The sequence below is a fragment of the Homalodisca vitripennis genome, chromosome 2 (assembly GCF_021130785.1).
Source record: "Homalodisca vitripennis isolate AUS2020 chromosome 2, UT_GWSS_2.1, whole genome shotgun sequence".
NCBI lineage: Eukaryota > Metazoa > Arthropoda > Insecta > Hemiptera > Cicadellidae > Homalodisca > Homalodisca vitripennis.
The window spans coordinates 27,063,695-27,090,759 of record NC_060208.1 but is presented as its reverse complement, the minus strand read 5'-3'; the positions used below and the strand labels follow the sequence as shown (position 1 = coordinate 27,090,759).

The 27,065-nt window shown below is 35.6% G+C and overlaps 1 protein-coding gene across 1 annotated transcript in view; it reads left to right on the top strand.

Annotated features, from left to right (window-relative positions):
• Nucleotides 1-27,065, top strand: part of LOC124353722 (roundabout homolog 1-like) — a 194,360-nt gene that overhangs the window by 151,024 nt on the left and 16,271 nt on the right. Inside the window, exons 3-12 of the mRNA XM_046803694.1 lie at nt 5,823-5,976; nt 7,360-7,490; nt 7,945-8,214; nt 11,954-12,110; nt 14,672-14,789; nt 15,964-16,194; nt 22,050-22,265; nt 24,185-24,449; nt 24,885-25,000; nt 25,788-26,091. Coding sequence (XP_046659650.1) covers nt 5,823-5,976; nt 7,360-7,490; nt 7,945-8,214; nt 11,954-12,110; nt 14,672-14,789; nt 15,964-16,194; nt 22,050-22,265; nt 24,185-24,449; nt 24,885-25,000; nt 25,788-26,091 — 1,962 coding nt within the window. The remainder of the gene's footprint in view (nt 1-5,822; nt 5,977-7,359; nt 7,491-7,944; nt 8,215-11,953; nt 12,111-14,671; nt 14,790-15,963; nt 16,195-22,049; nt 22,266-24,184; nt 24,450-24,884; nt 25,001-25,787; nt 26,092-27,065) is intronic.

The window sequence follows — 27,065 nt, the reverse complement described above, 5'->3', positions numbered from 1 at the left end:
CGTTCAAGTAATTGCTATTTATCTCCATAGATGGCAGTCCGAGCGCCAACTTTGCCTTGCCTCAATCTTTAGCACTGGGTGAGTTATCTTTGGTGTGACTAATAAAATCAAAGACATTACTTATTACAATTTATATATTTAGAAATGACTAAATGGACATGTTTGAGTTCTTTATTTTATTTATTTTCTTGATAATGTGACATTATTTCTTGCATTGTAACCTTGTACAGTGTTAATGATTTCTAAATGTAAAAAACAAAACAATTAAAACTTGTGTTTTAAATTGATTAGTGATAACAGTAATTGTTGGTAGTCGTGCTCGTGTTTTCATATTATAATGTAGAAATTTCACCATAGAACTGTTATAAATGATCTTCTATTGGCTTGAATTACATATACTAAAAATTTTAAAGCCTAAAAAATTATGCCTTATTTATGTCTAGACTTTAAAAATATAATTGAATGCCCGTTTGGATACCTTTTCAATCAAACTTCTAAATATCGTTTATTTTGGAGGTCTAATCTTTAAACTGCAAATTTTGTTGTCATACTTAGGCAGTAAACTTCGTTATCCCTATTTTATTAGATTGAGCCTCAGTAGTGCCAACTTGTGGCAATTCGTGTGTTTTATCGGAGGGTTTGGCAACGTTGGCTAAACTTCCGGGCCGCCTTTGGCTGCGATGACTTCCGGTACTTAACTACCCAGACTTGCCCTTTCATGCGCTAAGTGCAGTGTTGCTTCACATTTCGCCGCTTAATGAGACCGACGCTTGTGGGAGGTGGTTAGTCGGGGGGGGGGGGGGGGGGGGGGCAGTAAAGAGTTGTTCGTAACTTTACTGTTATGTCGGACGTGAGATCGAGGTTAAAGAGACTTTAATGAAGGGAGGAGGGGGAGGGGGAGGGGGAGTGCTTGTCGGAATGAAAATATCGACGACAGTCAACCCACTAAAATAAAATAAAATCCCAAAATGGCCAACAGTCCTCAAGAGTTATAAAAGTATTGGTACGAATCTCTTAGTTCACAGTCGCTGTAATTTTAAGAAATGTATACTATTTTCCGTAAAATTTACTTTTAAACATTGAATAAAGTGTTAATTGCATTGTTCTAATTCACCTAATCCTGAATAAATTATTACATTTATCGGTCTTTCCCAAATGTTCTCTAAATAACTAGATTTACCCTAGCTGGAATACACTTCTACTGTTTGGGTGCACATATTCAATATCATTTTATGATAGTCAACTCTTTCTACAGCGTTACAAACTTTCCAACTTTTCAATTGCGTTTAGTATTATGAACTTAGAATAAAAAACTGTTTGACAAATATAACTCAAGATCCATTACAAACAATCCATTACAAACAGATCCAACAAATTTACATAAAGTCGGAATAAGACTAATTTTTGTCTTGGTGTTGAAAATATAGATAATTAAGAATATAGTACTCAAATACTAAAGGATTGTAAATTTTTCAGTTGTTATCAATTCTGAATAAACTATGTTTTTGAGATACCACTCTTTTGAAATAGCCCAAAATCCATTAGGGGCTCCAATAAATTTACACGAAATCCATACAAAACCGATTTCTGTCATTGCTGAATACTGAATAGGTAGAATTGCTCTATTCAGCAATGTTCTACGTGTAATCGTGGAATCCTTTCCTCTTACCAGCTAAGGATGTGAGTTTTACAATAAATATTATTTACTAATTCAGAGCATATCCATTCTTAAATGTTCTTAAATCCGGAACCCAGTCACATATGTTTTTACAATGTCTAGAAGCATCAATGCCATGTCTTTTTAGTTAGCTCACACCAATATACCATTGCTATCTCACGCATTTGTGAACAGATCCATCAGATCCTTATTGTGTTCAGTGATAGGCACATCTCGATGGATCTGTTTTTTCTACGCCATCACTGCAAGGCAGCACCGTAATCTTAGTAGATAAAACAAGATAGGAACGTTACCCGACCTCCATTCTTGTATAACATTGTAAACATATCATTAATAACGATTACAGTAAAGGCCAAAGAATGTTTTATTTTACCAGGAGAAGGTAAAGCTGACTTCCGAACCACCATCAATGGCCGGGCAGAAGGGCTGCTTGCAAGGACAGGATCGCTCAGCGGTCACCCATCCAAGCAGCAGCCATGCTTCGTTCAGTTATCTTGCGATAACCGCCGTATCCACTGCACTGCGCCATTAGCAAAACCATTACGGTGTGATGGTTTCGAATATAAGACTTTGCAAGGTTTGGTGTGAGATGACAGAAAAGACTCTCAACGGAGTAAACGGGAAAAAAAGAATAATACCAGAAGAGGAAATGGTTAATAAAAAGGGCGTTGATAACAACGATTTTCCTTTTTATTCGTCAAATTTTCAGACAAGGAATAGGTGGAAGTTTTTGGACACATGGCACCCGGAGATAGTAGACTCGAACATGCATGAAATCCTGACTCAGAAATCTAGGAGAGGCAGGTCCACCCACGAAGCAGGGACATTCCAGTCATGTTCCAGTTCCACCCATGGCGCCATCTGTATTGATAACAGCAGACGGGACGTGCCTGTACCGTGGAATTGCATTGATAACAGAGAACCAGTGACACAGAATATGTGGGATAGCTTTAGTACACCTGGATTATCAGATTGTGATGCGTGTTCAATGCATAGAAATATGAAACTCAGGACACCCCTCTAAGATGCAAAAGCAAAACAATTCCCCAAAATGGGCTTTTTAGGGGCAGTTTGAAAATATTAAATGTAAAGTTACAGTAGCACTAGTAATTACAGTTACGTTAAGTAATAAAACGGCTCAAACACACTAACCTGTGTTTTTATATAAGATTTTCAAAATAATTCCCCACGAGATTTTGACAATTTCCAAGCCTGTTGTAGAAACTTGAAACTACATGTTTTAAGGAATGAGGCGGGATTATTTTAATTTCAACTATTATTCTGTCCGTAAGGTCATTAATGCACTGGGGTTAGTAAGTTTTAGCCGTTTTATTGCTTAACGTAATAAAGTGGGGCGTAGCCCAGAGGAATTTTTATATAAGAATAGGCCTACATTCATCCCAGGGACCCTAAGAATATCCATGTAAAATTTCATTACAGTCGGTTCAGTAGTTTACGCGTAAAAGCAAAAAAACAAACAAAAGCACTTTGTCATTTATTATTATTATTTGAATGTCCGACGAACATAACTGTGTTTTCAACAACATTAACTCGTCACAGCCCAGATTAATAACACACACTCAGGTGACCTTACTCTGTATTAAGTACTGTACTTACAGCTGTTTCCATGTGACCACATTAGGTCACAGGAAAATATGCATAATATTCACTAATGTTCACATTTTCCTAAACCTTAATATAGATTTCTTTAGAAATATTCTACATTTCCTGTGTCTATATTAGTTAATAAAATAATAAAACCGGTCTCTTTTTGTAGTTAATATCTTCTTTATCGAATTTTTCTCGGTATTTTAGTTACAGCTCACAATAATTAAAAAACAATGATTGGTCTAAACGGTCAATGAAACTGGCGACTGGAATCCTAAGTTTTAACCAAGTTAAGGTCACAGAAAAAGTGCTGCATTAGGGTTTCAATTACAAAAGAGTAGTCCGTTCTCCTTTGCCCTTACATCATCTCAAAGCCCTGAGTAAGTATATATAGCGACGCGAGGGCACGTAAGGCAGCAGCACTAAGGGCTATGATTAAAGGATGCTTCTCTCCAACGAGATCAGAAACTCAAAGGAAAGGAACTTTGATACAAGATGAAGTGGCGTCAGTCTGTTAAAGTTTTGTGCTATATATATATATATATATATATATATATATATATATATATATATATATATATATATATTGCTTCATGTTATATCAGTGCCGTATCCAGAATTTAAATTTGGGGAGCATCATCTCATGTTTTTAGATGAGGAGGAGGTAAATTTAACCTTTTCCAAATTATGTTCAGTGTTATGTATAAATGTGGAGCAAATTTAGATAATTTATTACATGATCTTAATAGTTTCAAAACTCTCTACCAATATTTTAGGCGTTGTTACTGGGCTAAAATAAAATTTAAATATCATATTGAAGTTGTACATAATTACCCATACAGGCACAATTGTTGTATTGTATTGTGAGAGGTAGGTGACTATTTCATTGTTGTAAAAATATTAACAGGTACCTTGACGGAGTTGAAATTTGCTATCAACAATTACGTCTATGGTCAATCTTCATAAATTAAGTAATATTACAAAATATTTATAAAAATATTAAATTCTGGTGTAGCCAACCATTTAAAGTCACTTCTGTAAAAAGTATTTAAAATTTTCGCCATTTTGGTTTTATATTTCGGTAATTATTAACTTTTTTAGTGTTTTCTAACCGTTGAAAAGCTTGTGCAATGTGCATAACAGTTTTAAATTCGAGCCGTATTAAAATATATTCAAAATATACATTTTATCGGTATTACCTAATTTAAACAAAGTGTTTTATTCATTTGATATTTGCAACAATACATTTAACAGCACATATAAAAATAATATGCTTCAGGAAAACATACAGATCACGAGTAAAACCTGTAAACTGGCCTTTCTTATTAATTAAAACACTATTTTCTCATTGTGGTAGTATAGTATAGACTGACACTAAAAAGGTATGGCAGACACTTTCTAGCACAAGCAATATTTATTCCTTCTTCTTTCAGACAGAGCGCAGCTCTGAAGACATAGGCCTATAACGATAAGAATATCATTATAAGGTAGGGGCTTCGGCTCAATATTTTAAATATTCAAAGAATCTTTAACTAACTTAATTACCATAAAAATAAATTAAATTAAATTTTAGAAAAAGGATAGCCTGCTTTGGTAATATAATGAGGCCACTCTGTCCTTATCTACTATTTGCCACTGGTCTGTATAAGTGAGTAAATACATTCGTACTTATTAGAAATAGAAAAGTTGAATTTGAAATTTACGAGCGCTCACGTGATCTGAGCTGGAATTTAGGTAAGTACTATCTCGAAGAATATTTTTTCTATTTTCGCTAGAAGTTCGGCCACCAAAGCCCGCACTGATGGCCTGGGGCATTTGCGATCGGTACTTTCCCAACCTTAGATCACGTCCTAGATCGTCCAATTTTTCCAACATCACGTTGGACGAGGTCCGGAAAGTACCGTTGGGAAATGCCCTGGCCATCAGTGCGCTACAGAAGCGCCTTCGGCTCCTAAAAACATCCCTCGAGATAGTACCCAAATTAAAGCTCAGATCACGGAAGCGTTCATAAAGGTTAGAGTTAACTTTGGTACTTTAGTATCGTTCAGAATGTAGAATACATCAACATTCACTACGCTTCATGGAATTTAAGAGCGTACAAAATTAAAGAAAGAAAATGTCTTACGACTATTTGTTACCAGTCCTAACCAAAAACTCTACCAAATTTAACAATGTTTTACAGTTAGAGTTGTCTAAATGTAAGTAGCTAAATATAACTTTTGATCGATTCTACAATATAAGTATCAATTTTTAAACATACAGTATATACATAAAATTAGTATAAATAAGGAATGATCATATTCGTAGAAATTTGACCTCAGGCTGAACGAAGACTTTACAGCACAATATAAGGGAGTCGGTATAGTTTGAGGTAGCCTAAATGTGCTGGTAAAATAAATAGTAGCCTAAGTTTGAAACTCCATAACATGGATAGAATGAACATTTAGACATGTGAGGATATATGTTAATTCATAAAATTTAAAAAATTAGTATTTTTGATCTCTTACATCTAGTGATACGTTTTGTATTGAATCAGTGTTGAGGGAGGACTTCCGTCAGGAACCACGTGACACGAGAGTGGCCCTTGGAGAGACGGCAGTTCTGGCCTGCGGACCCCCCAAAGGGCACCCGGAACCAGCCCTTCACTGGCGTAAGGACGGGGATGTTGTGGACCTCCAGTCTTCTACCAGGTGGAGTATTTAACTGGCTCTTGTAAAAGTACGAAATATTATGAAGGTGTATGATTAAAATGAATTTACAATTACAATTCTTCGATCAGCAGCCCCAACCAATCGATTGTCGAAATCGTTTAACTTATCAATGAACGATGTATTGGTTTGTAACATTCGAATAAAAAATAAGAATAATGAGTTTCAACATTCTAAATATAGTTTAAAGTTCTTATAATTTTGCTCAGTTGTAGCATTCCACAACCTTTGATGTAAAAACGCAACTTTCAAACAAATTGTTCCTGTTGAACATTGTCTTTCTATAATTATAACAATTTAATCAACCATTCACTAATTAGGCTATTACGTAAACCTAGATTTTAACTGTCTTTATGAATTTCGCACCAAGAATAGACTTTCTTGTTTATTATATTTTACAAACTCCTTAAAAAGTCCCGCACAGGTAATGATGATCATTCCCAAACGATTTCAGGTAAAGCAATAAAACTAAATATCAAATATCATTAACTATATAAGTGAATCATATCTGCACTTTAAAATACACTTTTGAAGTAACTAGCATTTTTTTGTCATGTCGGGGGATGGCCTCCAAATAGTCCGAAGGAAATCTTAAATAAGAGCATAGGTCGAGTAGAGGTCTTTAGGTCTTTTTAATAGAGTACAATGGCGCAAATCCGACCTCAAAAGGTTCACTCTTTAAACATTACACATGTTTAAAGAGTTGAAACATTTACAATGTAGGTCCTGTTCTATATTTTTGTATTGGCTTAAGTTGTTTATTTATCATTTAATAAACATATATTGCATTTACGGTATTAGTTTTCGTATATATCGATTTAATTAGTTGACATTAATTATTTAAACTTTGTGTATGTTTATTATAAGCCTATTTTACATTATTCTCTTCGGAATTCAATTTTCTAAAAGTTTTGGTTAAAAAGTTTGCGTGTTTATTACCCATTTAATGAAGTTAATATACTTCAAATCTAAAAAAGCATGTTTTTCGAGACCAAAATTTGCATATTTTGTATGATATCTCAGAAATGGGTGGTCTTACAGGTCCGGGACGAATTTTATTCAATTTTTCAGTTTTACATAAAATCCAATAAATTTTACAACTATCTTTACGCCATATAAACATCAGTTTCGCTTTATCTCCACCCTTTCCTAGAAAATCGGGCGAAATCTTTCACTAGCCGTAGCTCGGTAACGAAGCGTTTCCGGACATATGTTTATATGAACTTTTTTTATTATTTTGATGAGAGGAAACCACCTGAGAAGTTTGTCGGGTTACTCGTGGGACACCCTGTAAATATAATTGTATCGGCAGAAACTATTTAACTAATTATGCATGATGTATTGACTTGTATTGTTCTGAGGTAGGTTCCGATTGGTGGACGGCGGGAGCTTGATGATCGCTGACGTGAGACCAGGGGATGCGGGAGACTATCAGTGTGTCGTCCAGAACTTGGCGGGATTGCGGGAGAGTGGAGCGGCCTCCCTTACTGTTCACGGTAGGTTACTTCACTTGGCGGTCTTTGGTAGGTATGATCATAACAGTACTATAGATGTACCGCTCGCGTAGAATTAGAAGTTAGAAATTAGAAGTTCTGTAACGCGTATAGTTGGCTACCACCATAGAGTAACATATTATGAGACAGATGTATAATTTGTTACTCTGCTACTCTTCTTCCCTCTGAGTATACCTTACCCTGCACCAAATACAATTAGGCATCCACAAAACGTAGTAAGGAAATTCATCCTCAACTTTCTTTTCCATTACAGCAAGGAAGGTGAAGGTTTATTGAACTCGTGATTGATAATGAGACATTGTTATTCAATATTAAAACTGAGTCAAAAGAGCAATTAGTAGCAGGGTTCATAACAGTTCAATCGTAAAAAAAACGCCATCAAAGTCTATAAGCCTTTTCCTGTATCCTCATTTAATCATAGGATGTATTGTTTCAGTAAAGCCATTCTTCACGAGTACACCGAGGGATGTAACAGTAGCTCCGGAAGGAACTGCCCGCCTAGTATGTAGAGCAGGTGGAGAGCCTGTACCACTGATCAGGTGGTACAGAGACCACCCCTCAGCCACTCTACCACCCAGGGCCCACGTGGGGGATGACCATACCCTCATTGTTACTGGGGTCTCCATCCAGGATGAAGGGGTGTATGTGTGCCAGGCCACCAACACTGTGGGGACAGTCACCACTAGTGCCACTATCACTGTTCATGGTAAGTCTGCTATAAGTATTTCTTATTGTAATCTTTCTCATATTGCGACGTGAGTCACTGGTGACTCATAAAGATGAATTATATCTGTACGGTATGAGGCACCAGTGAACCCAGCAGGGATCACTTCTGGCTGGTTTATACCTTCCAGTTGAACCTACCACTGGGCACAGCAAAAAACGATGTGTCACTTGAATCTGGGCAACCTTATGGATGTCCAGGAGCGGCACATCACTAACCGCAAATGTTGGGATTCTGGGGTGCAAGGGTAATTTAATAGGTCTAGTCTACTGTGGGAGATGACTGTTGGAGTTGGTGAAGTTCATTCTCTAAGTATCAGAGGTTCTTGCTAGCTTCAACAAGGGTGTGTCACCCCCTGCCTGCTTTGACTAGAGAGGCTGGTTCAGTGCTGGCTTCCCCTTCTTCTGGGGAGACGTGACATTGAGATTAGTGCCCTAATTCTTCCTCATGGATCTCAATAGGAGGCGGCCCCTACCCCCTAACCTTATCCATCCTAATTATCCTGTCACTCTGGAACCAGCGCTAAGGCTTATAGGACTAAGTGCAATGTATAAGCTTCTTGTCCTAAGAGAACAAAAAAATGAGGCATCAGTGACTGATGTAAATGGCGAATTTTGGCATCTGACAGTTTAGTGTAAGCTAGCACTAGGGCGTTCTGGGTGAAATTGGCGGAACTTCCAGATTATGTTCTATTAGAGAGCACCACCGTGGAAGGTTTTTGCTTTGTAATTGTCATGAGTCACAAGTGACTCATGTCGCAAAATAGTTATATTCAATTAGACTAATAGTGAGTGAATTATTGAATAAACCTCCACAACATGACAAATGTAAACATCTACCCTGTAACTTTGAAGCTGATGCAATAGCAAAGCAGACAATGGTAGCAGCTGAAATTGGCATGAACGAAGGAAACAACGTGCTGAGTCACGGATGACTCGTGGTGCACACTCGAAATATAAATGTTTAAGTATATTTATTCATGTGCGGCATGAGACACCAGAGTCTCGTATATAATAATATTCTTTATGGTAATAATTATTGAACCACCTGAATTTTAGTTTACCACTATTAAAAACAGGAAATATTGCATTTCAATACAACAAAAAATAACATTTTTAGAAAGAAATTTACTCATACTTAAAGTTTAGTTCATGAATTTCATTTAATTTTTTATGGCTATAATAAGAGGATGATTAAGTTTTCCCCACTAAAACGTCTTTTTACAACATCTCGGACGTGTCATGGCCCCCATGCCAAACCCTCAGATCCACCACTGGTAGCTTTAGTGAAATCCAGTAGATTTCTCGACTACAGGTTCACTATGAGTCACCTGTGACTCATAATACAGTTAACTACTAAGCACACAACCGTTTTTAAAATTGTATTGTCTGTTTGTTTCTGTTAATTCTCTATAAAAAGGTCCTAGGGACATTAATCTTGGCATGTAGGGTCCTCTTGGTCCGAGAAAGAACTGTATTGATTTTGGGGTCAAGAGGTCTAAATTTAATTAAAAACAAAGGTCTAAAATGTTTACATTGGTCAGGGTAAACATGACAACAAATGAGAATAAACAGAATAAACAAATTTGTTAAAAACAGTGAAATCATTGTCATTTTTCAGTAAGTTACCAACACATGTAACAAAGTTACTTTGTTGCATTGGTAGTAAGACTTTAGTTACATTCAGTTGTGTTCTTTGATGTTCCATTGTGTTGGTTTACTAACCAATTTTTAATCTATATATATAAATGTGAATGTTTGTTTGTATGTTCCGTTATAACTCTGGAACCAATGCACGAAACATCGTGAAATTTTGTACAGTGATTCTACACGTTCCTGGAAGTAACATAGGCATACTTTTAGAGAGGGAAACATAGATTTAATTAATCTTTTAATTATAAATTGTTGTTGATGTTGGAGTGTTTTACATTTGATCCGACAGACTGCGCTACGACACGTAATACAAAGCGAACTGATACTTAAAAGCTGTTAATACTTTCAGCTGAAGTTCATCAAAGAGGCAGAAACATTTGTTTACATTGAAAATTTAAAAAATTTTTATTGTAAAGTGCTTGATCAGTAGTGTAATGCAGGTTGCATAGAGGACGTCATTGCCTAATTTTAAATTCAGATTGCACCAATGATCAATAAACTATCTAATGCTATGAAAATACTATTAAACGCTATTATGAAAATAACCTCATTGTACAAATCCGTGAATGTTTGCACATAAGGTAATCGAATTTGGTTACATCGAAGTTAAATGAAAAGAGCCGAAAGAAGACACTTTATGATCGAAATTGGGTTTCTTTGATACATTTTCTTGAAGGCACACTCCTATATAATACTGGAAATATCTTAGACAGAAAAGTAATTTTAACAGACTGAATTTGATTCTTTATAACCTAATTAGTTTACCGAGATTCATCCATATACATTTATTGTTCTGAATAACTTATCAACACCTAGCAAAAACCACGAATGATAGAGGCAGGAATATGTACCACCTTCACAATGCGCCCAAGAGGCTCACGAAGGAACGACTATCAATTATCTCTGCAATGCTTAAAATGTGATAGAAAAAGAATAAGTGAATATAGTGTACTGTTTTCAACGGGAAATTGCGTGCGAAGCCGCGGGCAACTGCTAGTATAGCATAGTTATTATGATACATGAGCCTACCTGAATATATTTTAAAAGGGTGAATCTACTTACTCTTACCTCACTACAAATATTGACTCTGTTAACACAATATGTGTATATAGGGAAATGAGTCATATTTTATCTACAAAAATGAATGTTACAGTTTGGACTCAAATATGGTGCATTATTTTATTCTCTTCCTATACCTTGTTCTAAAATATTTAACGAGAAATTTTGTTGTCAAAAATGTTGTATATAATTTTTTCAACTGTACATTTCTGGGTATTTAGAAAATTTATTAGAGATCTTACAGGCGTTTTTGTATGTTCCAATTATATAGAAATTCTTAAAATTATTTTTTGCCTAATATGTATATTTATATCTTGGATAGGAGAGAGGAATACAGCACGTGTTAACTGCAACTACAAGGATGTCTGAATAAGAAACAAATAGACAGCAGAGACCAACTATTATCATGTTACAATATTGAAAATAGAGTTTATACCCGCTCTTTGAGTACTTCCCCAGCTGATGTAGAAGATAAAACTTAACTATTATGAGCAAGAATGTAGACAGGAACAAATTTTGGGGATCCAGACAACTGATATTTTCTGGTAGTAGACAGAGAGTAAGGCTCCATTTTGTTCCTTCAAAGTTTTTGACCTGTTTCTTTGTTGAGAACGATCTTTCAGCAGTGCATGTCAGTAATAGTGAATTATTTAAATAATAATAATCGTTTACTAGAAATTAGGGAGGTTCCGGATCCCTTCAACCTCCTCGCTGGCTACGTCCTTCACAGTGAGACCTAAACTATTAATGTATAAAACTTTATTAAAGCTAATTCTGTCTCAGAAATATATCATCTTCTTGTTGTGCTCAATTACTTGCCATAATTTGATAATCTTAGAGCACAGAGTTCTTTATACATTTGGATCTCTTGTTTGCTTAGAAGAGTAACCAACATAAGCAACTACATGTTCTACATGTAAATGTCAAACTTGAATAACTTATTTACATTTTTTTTAATCGAGTCAAGTTAATTATTTATTTATCGACTGATAAAATTGTACTGTCCTTAGCACCACCCAAGTTCGTGATAAGCCCTCCAAACCGGACAGTAGCCGCTGGCGGTTCAGTTTCCCTCCCTTGCGCTGTCCAGGGCTGGCCCCCTCCCCTGCTCTACTGGAGTGTTGAGGGCTCGCAGACGCTCATGATGCCAGGGTACATAAGTGACAGGTGAGTATTCAATGACAAATTCATAAATACACCAATTCGTTGAACAATTAATTATGAGAACCCAGTTTTTACATACTAGAGATTATGTTTCACAGTTTCCACATCACAAGAGAAGTTCAGAAGATCTATGTAGGATGTTGATTAGGTTATAAAATACCAAAATTTAATATTTTCCAAAAACAAACTTGCATGCAGACCTTGATTCAGAAATGTAAGCCATTTTATGATACAGTTATGAAAACTTAATCAAAATCTACTGTCTGTCAAAAAAATTTTCTTCTATTACGCAAAAAATTGTTCTTAAATAAATATTTTAATTTATCAAATTCTTAAAATGTAAAAATGTTTAAATTGTTAAACAGTAAAGAGGCTAAGTCAAGATATTTAAAAACCATTTTGATTATATTAAAATAATTTCTCTTAAAATAAAAATTAATTTGTGAAAACTTTTTGATAAATATTTTAGTTCTCGCTAGTTTTTTTTAAGATCAAGTAGTTAGTAATTATTTTCTTAGAGGGTCTATTCAGAAATGTTTACTAAAATATTGTTTTTGAAATAACTATCCAAAAATATTTAAAAGTTTAAAATGAAAAGTACGTATCCGAATAAGATAGCAAAGATTATACTAACCTATCAACATTTATTGAAAATTAATTATAAGCACTTAATATTTTTCATTCATTTACAAAAGTCATTCACCAACAAACCATGACAAAATTGATGGACATCTGGAGGCCAAAGTTTGATTTTTTTTGGACCACAACAGTTTATTCTGCTCAATTTGTGGGAAAATTACAAAAATATTCATCATACTGTATTTCTATTCATAATTCCCTACTTTAATTCAGTCTGAAGCTATGCATTTTTATGTTCAAGAAAATTCAACTCTCTCTTTATTTTATCTATATTTTTGAAGAATACAGAAAAGAATTCAAAGAAATTTTCCATTCATAAGACTCTCTCAAAAGTACAGTGATAGACTTCTGACAAATAAAACTGGAGTAGGTAACTGGAGTAACAAGATACCTTTTCATAACACAAATAATCAACATGAAAGCTCTTTGAGTTATCAATGGATTCCTTGAGATTAGTGGGGCATCAGAAAGTCAAGTTTGATTCAAAACTTGATCAATATGCTTTCTACTGAAGAGGCATTTTATTATGTTTTAAATTCACAGCTTACTGTGCTAAAATATTTACTTGATTTATCACACTAGTATTTTTTTATTTAGTGTTATGTACAATTTGTATTGATTTTACATAACCATACTAAATATAAATAACATGCATTCTTTTAAACTATTCTTAGAAAGGGATTTTCAAAAATATTCTGTTTTACATGGTATGTTCAGAAAGTAATGGAAATTTTCATGTTTTAAAAATATTTATTTATTTGTCTACATTAATGTTGTCACCTTCAAAATTGCATTTCTTGGATTGCTTCACGCAAACAGTGTTGAACTTCTGGTAGTATTCCTATTGACCGTTTGACCTTGTGGCAAGAATTCATGATGCACTATGCTATTAAAATCAAAGACACAGTGAGCATAACCTTCACATTCAAGTGCACTCGTTGAGCCTTTTTCAGTCTTGGTGATCCAGAATGCCTCCATTGGGATGATTGAGCCTTACTTTTGACATCACATCTGTAAACCCATCTTTCATCACCTGTTATAGCAAGTTTCAGTAATTCTGCAGAATCTTTGACTTCATTTAGGGACTCCCGAGCAACTGCCATTCACCACTGTTTTTGTTCAAAAGCCAACAATTTTGGAACAAATTTTGCTGCCACACAACATTCAGAAACATTTCATGCCCATTTTAAGCTAATTGACGAGTCAATATCATCAGCAACTGCTCTGAACATAACACAGCTATCGCTCAAAACCATTTCTCCTACTCTTTTCAAGTTTTCATCGGTTGTTGATGTGCTGGGGCGTCCGGAGCTTGTTATCTCTTAATGTCTACATGGCCATCTTTGAAACCTTATACCACTCATAAACCCTTGTTTTACTAAACTGTATTTAATATTCCAAACAAAATCTGATACAAATTCTTTGATCAATTTGTTTAGCACACAAACATTGCTGAGTTCATAAAACATGTTTAACTTTAGGGGCTGCAACTGAAAAAGTAAACAATTAGTACAGCTGGAAATTGTATTATACTTCAGCAGCATGAGTACCAACATAATAAAAAAATCTTGGCAATTGGACTCTCCTTACCCACGAAAGTAAAGAATTTCTGTTGCTTTTTGAACATACCTCATGTACTGATCTGACAGTTTTTATGGAATTCACAATTAACAGCTGTGTAAACCTTGTTATATAAAAAAGTATGGTAAATAAAAATTAAAAGTTACTTTTAGTTGTTTGTAACTCCATTTATACTGTAACAAACTGATGTAATTTCTCATTTAATTCCCATATCAGTTATGTGTAACAACAATATTGCCCTTTAATGTTATCCAAAATAATATCAGTGAGGCAGTATTAACCTTGTATACTATTAAAGCAGTAGACTCGTAGTACCTATAGATCTTACCTGTAACTAACCCCAGGTACTCAGTGAGTGAGGACCACACAATCACTGTGAGGGCGACTGCAGAAGATGTGGACCACATGGTGTGTGCTGCTGTGAGCGAGGCTGGGGCAGCAATCAACAGAGCAATTGTGCAGGTCAGTTTTAGTAACATCTTTGTTGTTCACAAATTAAATCAAATCTGTTTTATTGCTGTGACAATAATTACATCGTATGGCAAACATCAATTAATAAGGATATCCTCAAATTTCTGCCATTCATACTATAATACACACACACACACACACACACATATATATATATATATATATATATATATATACAATCTTTACAATCACACTTCTTTCATTCATTGCCAATGTAACCCAATTCAGTCTCCTAATAGGACGGCCTTCCAGTTGAAAGCCAAAAACTCACCTGCAGCATAAAATGCCTTAGACACCAAGAAGTAACCACGCACCAAGACACCAAAGGTTTTTTGGGCTGGGAAAGTAATGTAGTTATTTTAATCGATTATCTTCAGAAAGGAAAAACCATAACAGGAGCATACTATGCATCATTACTTAACAAGCTGAAGGCAGAACTTTCAGAAAAAGGCCACATTCGGAGAAAAAGAAAATCCCGTTTCACCAAGACAACAGGTCTCATACCTCAGCGGTTGCCGTGGCAAAAAATCCATCAATTATGGTTTGAACTGCTTAACCATCCGCCTTACTCACCAAATCCATCCAAGGGACTTCTCTTTGTTCTCTCATCTAAAAATTGCGTTTGGAGGACAAAGATTTTCGTCAAATGAAGATGCAACTATCTTCGTGAGCAATTATTTTGCAGAGAAAAATGCTGAGTACTATTATTTGGTCGGGTTACAGAGATGGGATCATCGCTGGGAGAAGTGTGTAGAGTTACAAGGAGACAGTTTTGAAAAATTTTAATAAGTTTCAGAAAAAATGTCTTGTATATTTGTTAGGTCGGAAACTTTTCAGACCACCCTTGTATAGTAAGTCCTTAATAAAATCATCCAGCAATGTAAACACAGAAAGATAATAAGAAAAAAGAAAATGGAAGGTAAAACATTGGAAAAATTTAGTTTTGAGGAAGAATCCTAAAAGCAAAGATAACAAACATCTTCCACAATGAATACCTTCAGCACCCATGATGGCAAGGATTGAGAAAAATCTCTTCAGGTCTTATGATGATAAGTTTTTGAAATCTTTTGAAGATTTAGAGGACTATTTGGTTGATTGTTTTGTAAGGCAATGCACCTCTTTTGCCCTATTTAAACGATTATGAACATGTCTCATTTTCTTACAGGTGGCTTTGACGGATGTCATTCCTCCACCCCCAACAGCAGGGGTGACCAACTCCACGCGATCCTCCCCAGGCACCCCACACCCGACCAATGTCACCCAGGATTCTGTTACACTTTCTTGGATCTCCTCCCCCTCTCCACCCTTTGGGGGTTACTCTGTGCTCTACTGTTCTGTCCATCCCTCCTCTGGCTGGCAGGTTGCTGCTACTGGAATAGCCTCTACTACTGTCATGGTAGGTGTGATATTTGTAAGACATAAGTGTATATAAAGAGGGCTCAAGCCCCTCCATCTCGAAATGTTGAAAGGCAAACATTAAAAATGCACCCAGTAGTTTGTTTTAAGCTACAACAAACTACTGGTATTAAAGATCAGTAATCCTCTATTTTAGAAGATATTTTATACTCCCTATGTCACCTAGAGTGTCAGCCCCCATTCCCCATGAAATAATGTTCTATATACACCACTGTGGTGAGATGTCTGTGACGTTATTACAAGTAAAATGATGATCCAATGGTAATCAGTAGACTGTGTAAGATTGGATGCTGATCAGTGGCGTAATACATACCCCCGCAACCCCCGCAATGCGGGGGGGGCGCGGCGTGTCAAGGGGCGCCACACGAAGGAATGAAAAAAATAAAAAAAAATTATACCGATTTTACCAAAATTTCTTAAGGTTGAATATCACTATTTTCATTGTAATTCCTTATAATTTTTTTTTTGTATAAATGAGCTAGCGAGGAATATCGTAGGCCTATTATCATTTCTTGTTTTAGTTAAACGCCTTCAAAACTAAAGCAGGCAAACTATTTGCTGAACCGCCACGGAAGTGTATTTTAAGGCGCTTTTAGGACCGTGTGTGAGCGTGGGGGTGTGCGTGCGTGTACTGCCTTGTTTCATGTTGCGACTTGAATATCCCCTCCCTCCCTCCACACTACCAAGTACCAAATTATTGTTAGGTAGTTCCTTCACAGTATACTGTGGTTCCTTGTCACTCAGTCATATATTCATTACTCGTTAACGTTTACTGCATTTTCGAAAGTTGTGATTTATTCAGTAGCCTACAACTGTGGTGGCGGTGAAAAGTGTTTGCAAACTACACCTCTTACAGGAAACTTATATTATGGGACGATGTACTAGAAAACTAAATCAATAATTAAACAAAAATGTCTAAAAAACCTAGTGGTGCAGAATACCGAAAGCGGAAGAAGGAGGAGGAAGAAAAAAGCAAAAAAACACCAAAAAATTGATCTATTTTTTTAAATCTGACATATCTCTTAGTAAAAACAATGACAGTGTAAGGAAACAAATAACTTCCGGTTTAATTTGTGAGTGTAGTGAAATAAGTTCTGACCTACCTACCATCGAGACAGAAAATGGAACATCTACTCAGACCCCACCTGAATTCACAAATAACGAACCAGACGTGAGTCCTAGACGTTAAGATAAATAATGATAGCTGTAGCTGTACCGTAGACATTGATAAAAACTGTGTTTTGCATATTGATACTAATGAAATCAGTCAACAACGTGGTGTTTTTAAAACTGACATTGGGCTCTACACTAATGACGGGAGTATCCCTCTTAAAAGAAGAAGATAAAACTTTCATTTTGAATTCTGAACCATGTAGGCCCACAGGGCCTTTTCCTAAAGACTCGACAAACAATAGATCTTTTAGCAGTGATTTTTATTACAAAATTGCCAAAACGGGCCAAAAACTAGAACGGTTTTGGCTTTGTTATTCACCTTTATTAAATGGCGTATACTGTGAACCTTGTTGGTTGTTCGCTGACAGAACTGACCCTAAATTTAAAGATGCTTGGTGTAAAGGTCTAATAAATGATTGGCAAGGTTTAAGCAAAAAAAATTAAAGAACATGAAACATCTCGTATACACTTAAATTCATGTTTAGCATATAGTACCGTAAAAAATAGCCAAGATGCAAAATCACTTATTCAAAAGTATGAACCTGAGTATTGTGAGATTCTCAAAAGACTTTTAGATGTAGTAATAACTATGGCTACTTGTAACTTAGCGTTCAGAGGGCATCGGAATGAAAATATTGAAACAGTGGACACTACTTCTGGAAACTTTTTGAATATTATAGATTTGTTGTCACGATACGATCCTCTTCTAAAAAGTCACTTAGAAAACGATCAAAGCAAAGTTAAGTATTTGTCTCCCAAAATCCAAAATGAAATGATCATGTTTGCGTCACAGCATGTTCTGGATGAAGTTGTAAGTGAAATCCAAGCAGCTCCTTTCTTCTCTCTGGTATTAGACACCACTCAAGACGTCTCAAAAACTGATCAACTATCGATAGTAATACGACATGTGGCAGTCCAAAACTACGAAAAACTTGAAATTAAAGAATCATTCTTAGGGTTCATAGCTCTTACAGGCCAAAATTCGGAAAAAATTACTAACGAGGTTTGTAATTTTTTGGAAGAAGAAAACAACATTAAAATTGAAAAGTGTAGAGGCCAGGGTTATGACGGGGCAGCCGTAATGAGTGGAAACTATTCTGGAATCCAATCTAGAATAAAGCAAAAGTCCGCCAAATGCAGAGTACGTGCATTGTGCCTCGCATAATTTAAATTTGGTACTCAATGACTCAGTTACTGACATAACAGAAATGATTTTATTTTACGATTTGGTCAATCAAATTTACGTGTTTTTTCGGCGAAAGCCTGCCAAGATGGCAAGCTTTTGAGAGAGAAATCTATGGAGCAAAGGGGGTCTATACTTAGCAAGACACTCAAAAGATTGTGTCCGACCCGTTGGTCATCTAGGTACGATTGTTTACTGGCCATAAAGTGTAACTTTGTTTCTGTCTTAAGCTGTTTGACGAATATTATTCTGACTTCTAAAAAGAATAAAGAGGTTTTAGAGGCAACTGGACTCAAAAAACAAATGACGTGTTTTTCAATTTGTATTGATGCTTACTTTCCAAAGTAAGGTTTTAGAGAGAATTAATATTACATCTAAAACACTACAAAAAGAGGATGTATCAATTGACGAAGCTACAGCCCTTCTTGGAAAGAGTATGACTGAACTAAAGAGAGCAAGAAATGAGTTTGAAGGTGTTGTTAAAGAAGCTGAAAACGCTAGCCAAGGGGATGGAATATTGAGTCTTCTCTGCCGACTAAACGATGTAAAAAAGTAAAAAAACTTTTTTGACGAACTGACCAACGATGTTGAATTTTCTAATCCATTGCAAGAATTCAAAGTAAAAGTATTTTACAGGAGCTTGGATATAGTTATTGCTCAAATCTCCAGACTTTTGAGAGCATGGTCAGGATTAACGATCAGTTCATCTTTTTTAACTCCAAAGTACCTCACAGAGAAAAGTGATGATGAAACTAATTTTTTTTCAGCCAGGAAGTTTTGTGAGAAGTATGAGGAAGATGTTTCACACGGGTTGGAGACACAAATAGTGTGTTTCAGAAACATTGTTTCGGATGAAATAAAAACAAGAGGATTGAAAAAAGTTAAGGATTTAGCCTCATATTTAATGATAGAAAACGTGACTTTGTCAAGCAGCCTTCCTGATGTCTGCACAGCGATGATGATGTTCTTGACTCTCCCAGTTACGTCAGCGTCAGCGGAAAGGTTCGTAATCACCAAAATATCATAAAAAACCCGTACTAACTAAAATTAAATTTTTGTGTTTAAGAAGAGTTATTATACCCTTTAATTATATACTTGTATTATAACCTGAAAATGGCATATATGTTAACAACATAGTTTTTTAATCTTATATAAATTTTCAGGTCATTTTCTAAACTCAAGCTCATAAAGAATTATTTGAGAAAAACACTATGACCAATACCAGGCTGAGCGCTTTGGGAGTCTTGAGCATAGAACATGAACGGGCTCGTAGGATCAACTTGAAGATGTTAGCTGAAAAATATTTCAGTTTTAAGAAGAGGAGAGGGTTTAAATAAATGGAAATAATTAACATGTCTACAATTTTTTTTCTATTTTTATTTTAATGTTTGAGATAGTTTCATTAATAAATAATTATGATGAATAATTCATTTTAAAGTTTTTCTTTTCCTTTTTGATCTTTTTACAAAATGTATAAAAATAATAAACATTGCACAGCACGGGACTATCAACTATTTACACAAATTTAAAGCCCACTCTTAAAAAGTAAAGGTTTGTTTTTCTATTTACAATTTACCGTAAGTAGAAGTGAACATCATGAGAATAAAGGTAGACCAGGGGAAGTAGGCTATAATTATAACGATGCGTGTAGGTCAGTAGGAGGAAGGGGGGGGGGGGGTGTTAGGAGCCGACAGGAGGGGCGCATTTCAGTACGCTGCGGGGTGGGCGCGACTCTGTCTAGTTACGCCACTGATGCTGATTAATATTACAGGTTGGTAAATGGAAAATCGTCAGTTAGGTCCTGTCTTTCAATTAGTATTCCAAGCTTTTGCTCATCTTATAGGCTAATACTGTTGGAAAAAATGGTGAGCTAAAGGAATAAGAACAAAAAACAAAATAAGAAACAAAACATGCCATCTTTGTACATAGGTATTTGGTACTAGAGTGAGCGTGGATTGTCCACTTTCATAACATAAGAAAACTACTAATAAACCACAAACATTTTGCTATAAAAATTGTTTTATCTATTTAATTAAATTTTTGATAAACAAACAATTTGTTATTTTTTAACTTTTACAATCAATTTAGAATACCCTCACATACAATTTAGTTGTTAAAATTGTTTAATTTTCTTCAAGATTTTTTAAAATATTGCATTTTTATCGTTATTTTGTAATGTAATTGTAATTTTGTTTTGTTTTGCATAATACGAGGGGGTACCCAAAAAAACTGGAATTATTTTATAAAAATTATATATTATCAAATTTTTTACAATACGACCTTATCTCCTTCAAAATAATCTCCATTACAACTAATACACTTGTCCTAACGGTATTTCCATTGATCAAAACATTTTTTGTAGTCATCTTTAGAAATGGCTGCAAGCTCAGCTTCGTTTTTTTCTTAGCCTCTTCAACGTTGTCAAATCGTTGACCTTTCAAGCCTCTTTTCATGTGTGGAAATAAAAAAAAGTCGCATGGAGCGAGGTCAGGCGAGTAAGGTGCGTGGGGCAGCGAAACCATGCCGTTTTTGGCTAAAAACTGCCTAACTGAGATGGCTGTGTGTGCCGGTGCGTTGTCGTGATGGAAGAACCAGTCTCCAGTCTGCCACAAATCGGGTCTTTTCTGGCGAACACTGTTGCGCAATCTTCTTAAAATCTCTTCTGATAGTTCCTCAATTGTCTGTTGACGGTCGGTGAGCACAAGTTCACGAATTTTCTCAACATTTTTGTCCGTTCGAGAGGTTGATGGACGTCCAGAACAAGGTTTGTCTTCAATCGACATGTCGCCATTTTTAAATCGAGCGAACCACTCGTAGACCTGAGTTTTCCCCATAGCATCATCTTTGTAAGCTGTATTCAACATTAAAATAGTTTCTGCAGCATTTTTACCAAGTAAAAAACAAAATTTCACAGCTGCACGTTGTTCACTTAAACTTGCCATGACAAAAAACGAAACAAGAACAAAACAGGGATAGCGAAAACAGTCACTACGAACGAACAGAATGCACTAGGACAACGGAACTGGGGTCACTGAGCTTGCAATGGGTTGCGCGACACACGCCTAGCGGCAGGAATGTGTACTACACGCTGCCGGCTGCCAGCAATACAATTCCGGTTTTTTTTGGGTACCCCCTTGTACACTACACATTCTACCAATTGAATAGTATGAAGTAACTTAAAATGAATGTAAGCTGTACCTCTTACTTAGTGTGATATGTACATTAATTTTCACCTGTCACAGTATAGGACATGTATATTATTATATAGAAATGGGGATTTGAGGAAAATGAGTATAGTAATAACAAATATAGATTTCTTCCTAAAAATATTATTTTTTTTAATGAAAGATTTTGTATTGTAACTAATTATACTGCAATATTGTATCAAAAATTAAAATTATATTATTTTAAATGTACATGTATTAACTTTAATGATTGCAATTTAATAGATTAAATTATATTAGTTTTTAACACTTTAGATAACAGACCTAAAGCCAGCGACTGCGTACGTGTTTATCGTTCGTACTGAGAGTGGGGATAGTGGTGTGTCAGAGGTGGTGCGCACACTGAACGCTAATGCACGCAAAGTGACACTACACCAGTTGGAGACTGCACGAATTGTGCTCACAGAGACTGTGCTGCAGTTGAGACAGTTAACTGCGGCATCATCCACTGCTGTCAGGGTAGTTTGGCAGGTGAGTTAATAAATTTCAAATGTCAATAATACATTCACTACAGTACAAATTAGTTCCATCCTATTTCTGATGTTTTAAAAATCTTAAAACTTTATAAGCTATGATTTCTTGTATTTGTAGTATTTGTACAGTTATGGAATTCTCATCACAAGTGCAGTGCACAACAATACACTGAATCACTAATATTCTCCGAAATAGCAAAATATTAAAATAATGTTTAATTTAAATTGGCCTTTCACCAGTTTATAGATGTTAATCTAATATAATGGGAATCTTACAAAATTTACTTCAATGTTAGTATAGGAAATCTTTAAGACTATCTGTCCTAGCTAGTCATTATTCAGTACATCTCAGCTGGGTTCCTGGAAATTTTAGGGGGCAATTTTTAGGAGAAATGAACTCACTGATGAATTGGCAAAAAATTTACTCTAAGAAGCACTTTCTTGGACCTGAACTGGATTGTGGTATAAGCAATTAACTATCTACCAACCTATTACGGAATAGTTCAGAGATAAGCACTGTCATCAGTGGCTGAGTTTCTCTGGGCAATCATTTGGCAAGAAACTCATTAGAACCACTAACATCCAGTTCAAACAAAAGCCTTCTGACCCAGATCATTCCCCTTATTATTGGGCATGATCAATTCAAAAATACTTGCACCCCTTAGAATTCACTACTGAAGATTCTAGGTATAAACTAATGTAATCAGACAGAGGTGGTTGCTAAACACGATATTTTGGAATGTGAGAGGCAAAAGAACCGTATTTGGAAGCTCACAGTAAGGTAATGAATTCAACATCAGCATCGGGCAGAAGCTCTTGGATCTTCTTGAAGGTACACGGATAGGCAGACCCTACTAGTGGAACTTGGGGTGCACAATAATTTTAGGTCGACGTATTGGAAAATAAGAATCCTTATACTTTCTTTTAATCTAATGTAACACTGTAGTATATTGGGGATGCCTGTAATTACTCCTACCCTTATCCCTTATTTCATTTGATCCATGGTTCAGGGATCTTTGGTTTCCAATGGAAGCACAATGTTTATGTAACCAACTAGTATCTGAGATTTTCTGGTCTGTGAATTCCTCCCATATTTGGAACAACCATGAATGCAATGTCTTTTGGGCTCAGGAACCCCTCTGGAATATCTTGCCCTCTATGTGCCATCAAGATTATGGCGTAATTAGCTAAAACACATTTGAGACTAAAACTTTTTGGGGGTTTTTTTGTCTCAGGGGAAATGAAAAGAAAATCGTCTTCATTTACGAGGGGTAGGTGTTTGCTTCTTGATAAAGAGATCAATTCCCAGTTCTTATAACATTGTGTTACAGTGTTACATTTTGTTATATAACAGTTTCAAATATCTGTAATGTTCCCATTATATTTTCAAACCAACTTTAATTTAAAAAATGTAAAAATAAAAAAAGGACCCAATACTTCATCTTGAGGTATACAAGTATTACACATCTTTTTCAATTTAATTAAACAACAACGTAATTGATAAGTTCACACAGATGTCGTTTCAGTGCTCATCATAAAGTGTATTCCTATATAATTTTAATGAATCGTAATTAGAGCGGTAGCTTTTTAATGAATAAGACTGATTTAGGAAATTACTCAAAACCAGTAAACCAATAAATATGCTAAAAGAACATGATTCCATGTTATGATATTGATTACGATGAATAGGTTCTCAAATGCTGAACATGATTTTTCATGCCCAATTATAGTTTGATCACCTTTTCAAAGTTCTATACTTTCCAAAGGATTAGTGTTGATAGGCAGCACAATAAGGCTAATTGTAACTAGTTTTAGCTAAAATCTTTCAAAGAATTTAAATAGGACTGTACAACCAATTCCCAACCACCAAATCAATTCTTGATATTTTTACTTAACATTACTTAAATGTTTAAACAGATAGTTGGTGCTGAGCAGTATGTTGAGGGTATTTACCTGAGGTACCGACCCTTATCTCCCTTGCTTCAAAGCCCGGGGAAGTGGGAGGAAGAGAGAGGAGAGGACGGAGACTTTGAACTAGAGACAGTACTCAATGCAGGGGCCACTAGCTACACAGTTACCAACCTCCGCAAATTCACCCATTATCGGTTCTTCCTCGTGCCCTTCTTTAAGACTGTCGAGGGCCGACCTTCCAACTCCAGGATTGTGCAGACACTAGAGGATGGTGAGTGAATTTATCATCCTCCTTACTTTTGATTCATATGAAAGTATTGTTTTTCATTATTAATAACCTTTGTATAGATATCAAAGACAAGAAGAGACTGTCAACAACTTTTCACGCACGCGCATTGGGATCTGTGAGATTTATGTACTAAAAATGTTGACTTGAATAAAGAGTTTTGAACTTGAACTTGAGTGAGATGTGTGTTTTAGTAATCAGCTGTTTACTAAACAAAAATAATCTCATAAGATTGAAAGCAGGCCACGGAACTTTAAACTCTTATAGGTTATTATAAATAATTGCTCTCTATTGCTTCTGTTCCCCACTGTTATGTCGCAGATATGTTGGAACATGTCTTAATTCATCCTCACTTTTTGTTCAACTTAAAACAATGTTTAAGAGAATTTAGCAGAGCTTATTCGTTTTTAACTTTTTCAGTACCATCTGCCTTCCCACTTGGGTTAGAAGTGGGATGGTTCAATGAAACAACAGCGTTTGCTCGCTGGGGCCCTCCTCCTGCTCAGGAAATCAACGGATTTCTTCTTGGTTATAAGGTATATGTTTTTCAAATTTCTGTTTTTCTTTCAATTTCAATAGTTTCAACAAACTTGTTAATAGATACAATACTGCAGTAACAGAGCTGCTCATATACCTTTCTAGTTTATTTTGACATTTACTACAGTAACACAACAGATTCTGATTAGAATTACTAATTTAGTTTTCATGTATTTTTCCACTGCTGTGTGCAATGCACGCATAATGGATCAAACTACAAGTTGTTTCCTTGATGTACCATGACAAGTATGTAGACATTTTGTGATCCTATTTTATTTCAAAGAGAGACCAATTTCCTTTTTAGCCTTATTCTGCCCGTCCTCATGGGCCACTGGGTTGTGGGAGGATTTTAACAAACAGAATAAGGAGGTGAATCAGTACAGTATGAGGTCAACAATATTGATACAAAGTGCAACAGTCAACTTTGGAATAAAAAAACAAGCTTGTTGCACTGTTTTATAAATTTGTACGGGTTTTAATAAATATATTATCAATTTTAAAAAGAAAGTTATTATATTGTTTTAAACATATAGTACTGTACATTTGTAAATTATTTTTAACATCTATACTTATTGAAAATTCCTCAAAATTTATGGTTTGTAATATTCTTCATTTTTTTATTCTGAAGTAAGTCCTAGTGCTCCCTGATTTTTTGAGAAGAATTTTATTCGCTTAAACCTTTTATTATGTAACATTTCCCAATGAAAACCATTATCACTAATCTCTACCTAGAATTAAGAGTTGTTACAGTGAATAACCAGTTTGAGTCATGTGTCATGGTCACAGATCCAGGTACGAGCGGGCGGCAAACTTCTGGTATCTCTGTCAGTGAATGCGTCTACACAAGCTGTGACCCTGCAGCAAGCCAGGGGAGGAGTTTCAGTGCGTGTGTGTGCTGTCACCAGGGAAGGTCCAGGCCCCTACAGCCCTCCTGTGCCCCTGGCACCTCCTCGGCCTCCTCCACACCCCCAGCCGCGCTCACTACTCGCCCTACTGCTCGCCGCTTCTGTGCTCATCTGTGCACTTGCGTTTGTCACCACCATTTACCTCAAGCGACGCCATGCACTCACCAAGGAGCTTGGGCATTGTGGTATGTTTACTCAACAAAAGTTGTTAAAGCATCCTTAAAAGGTCCTACAACTCCTACAATCTCTTCCACTTATAGTTCAAGGGTGTGCTTTCTTAAAATTGACCTAGTTATGAGGGTGGATCAAGTATAAACTAACCATAACCTTCTCATTTTTCATTCGACAACGTTTGTTTTTCAAAATCAAATTCTTTTTCTACATTTAAATCATGATCATAAAACACGGCATAGAAATTACATAATTTCAGACAGTTTCAAACAACCTTTTCAAAAACTCAATTTTTTTAGTTTGGTCCTAAACTCTACAATTTACTTTCAAATCGGGAAGGCTTTCTACAGTCTCCACGAGGCTCTCATGATACCCATGTCTTAATTAGACCAATTATTTTTGTAGTAGGAACAATTTTTAAATTGTTATAAGAATTTATTGTGTTTTAACTTTAGATTGTATGCTCTATAGTATAAATGGTTATGTTCTGATGCTCTTCTATAAATACTTTTGATACTGATAAACAAGTTATACTGAGAAGAAAGAAAGACGAGCTATAAACACTGCCAAACTTACAGTAAGTCTATACAACAAAACATCTGGGTGTAATTATAGATGGATGCTTGTCGTGGACTATCCACGTGGAGTATTTGTGCAGTAAAATGGGATCAGCTTTGTATGCAATTCGAAGAACTAGAACAATTTCCACTGTAGACGCAGTTAAAGTCCCACACTATATACTTTTTGAAAGTTGTGTAAGATATGGAATTTTTTGGTTTGGGGAGGCACATCAGGAGGGAATCTCCAGAGAGTTTTAGTCCTACAAAAGTGTGCTGTAAGGATACTCACTGGGCTAAAGCCAAGAGAGTCACGCAAGGAAGCATTAAGGGAATGGGGAATACTCACAGTACCCTCCATCTATATAATTTAAGTAATTATGTATGCTATACAAGAGAATCTACAGAGATTTAACCACATCCATCAACAT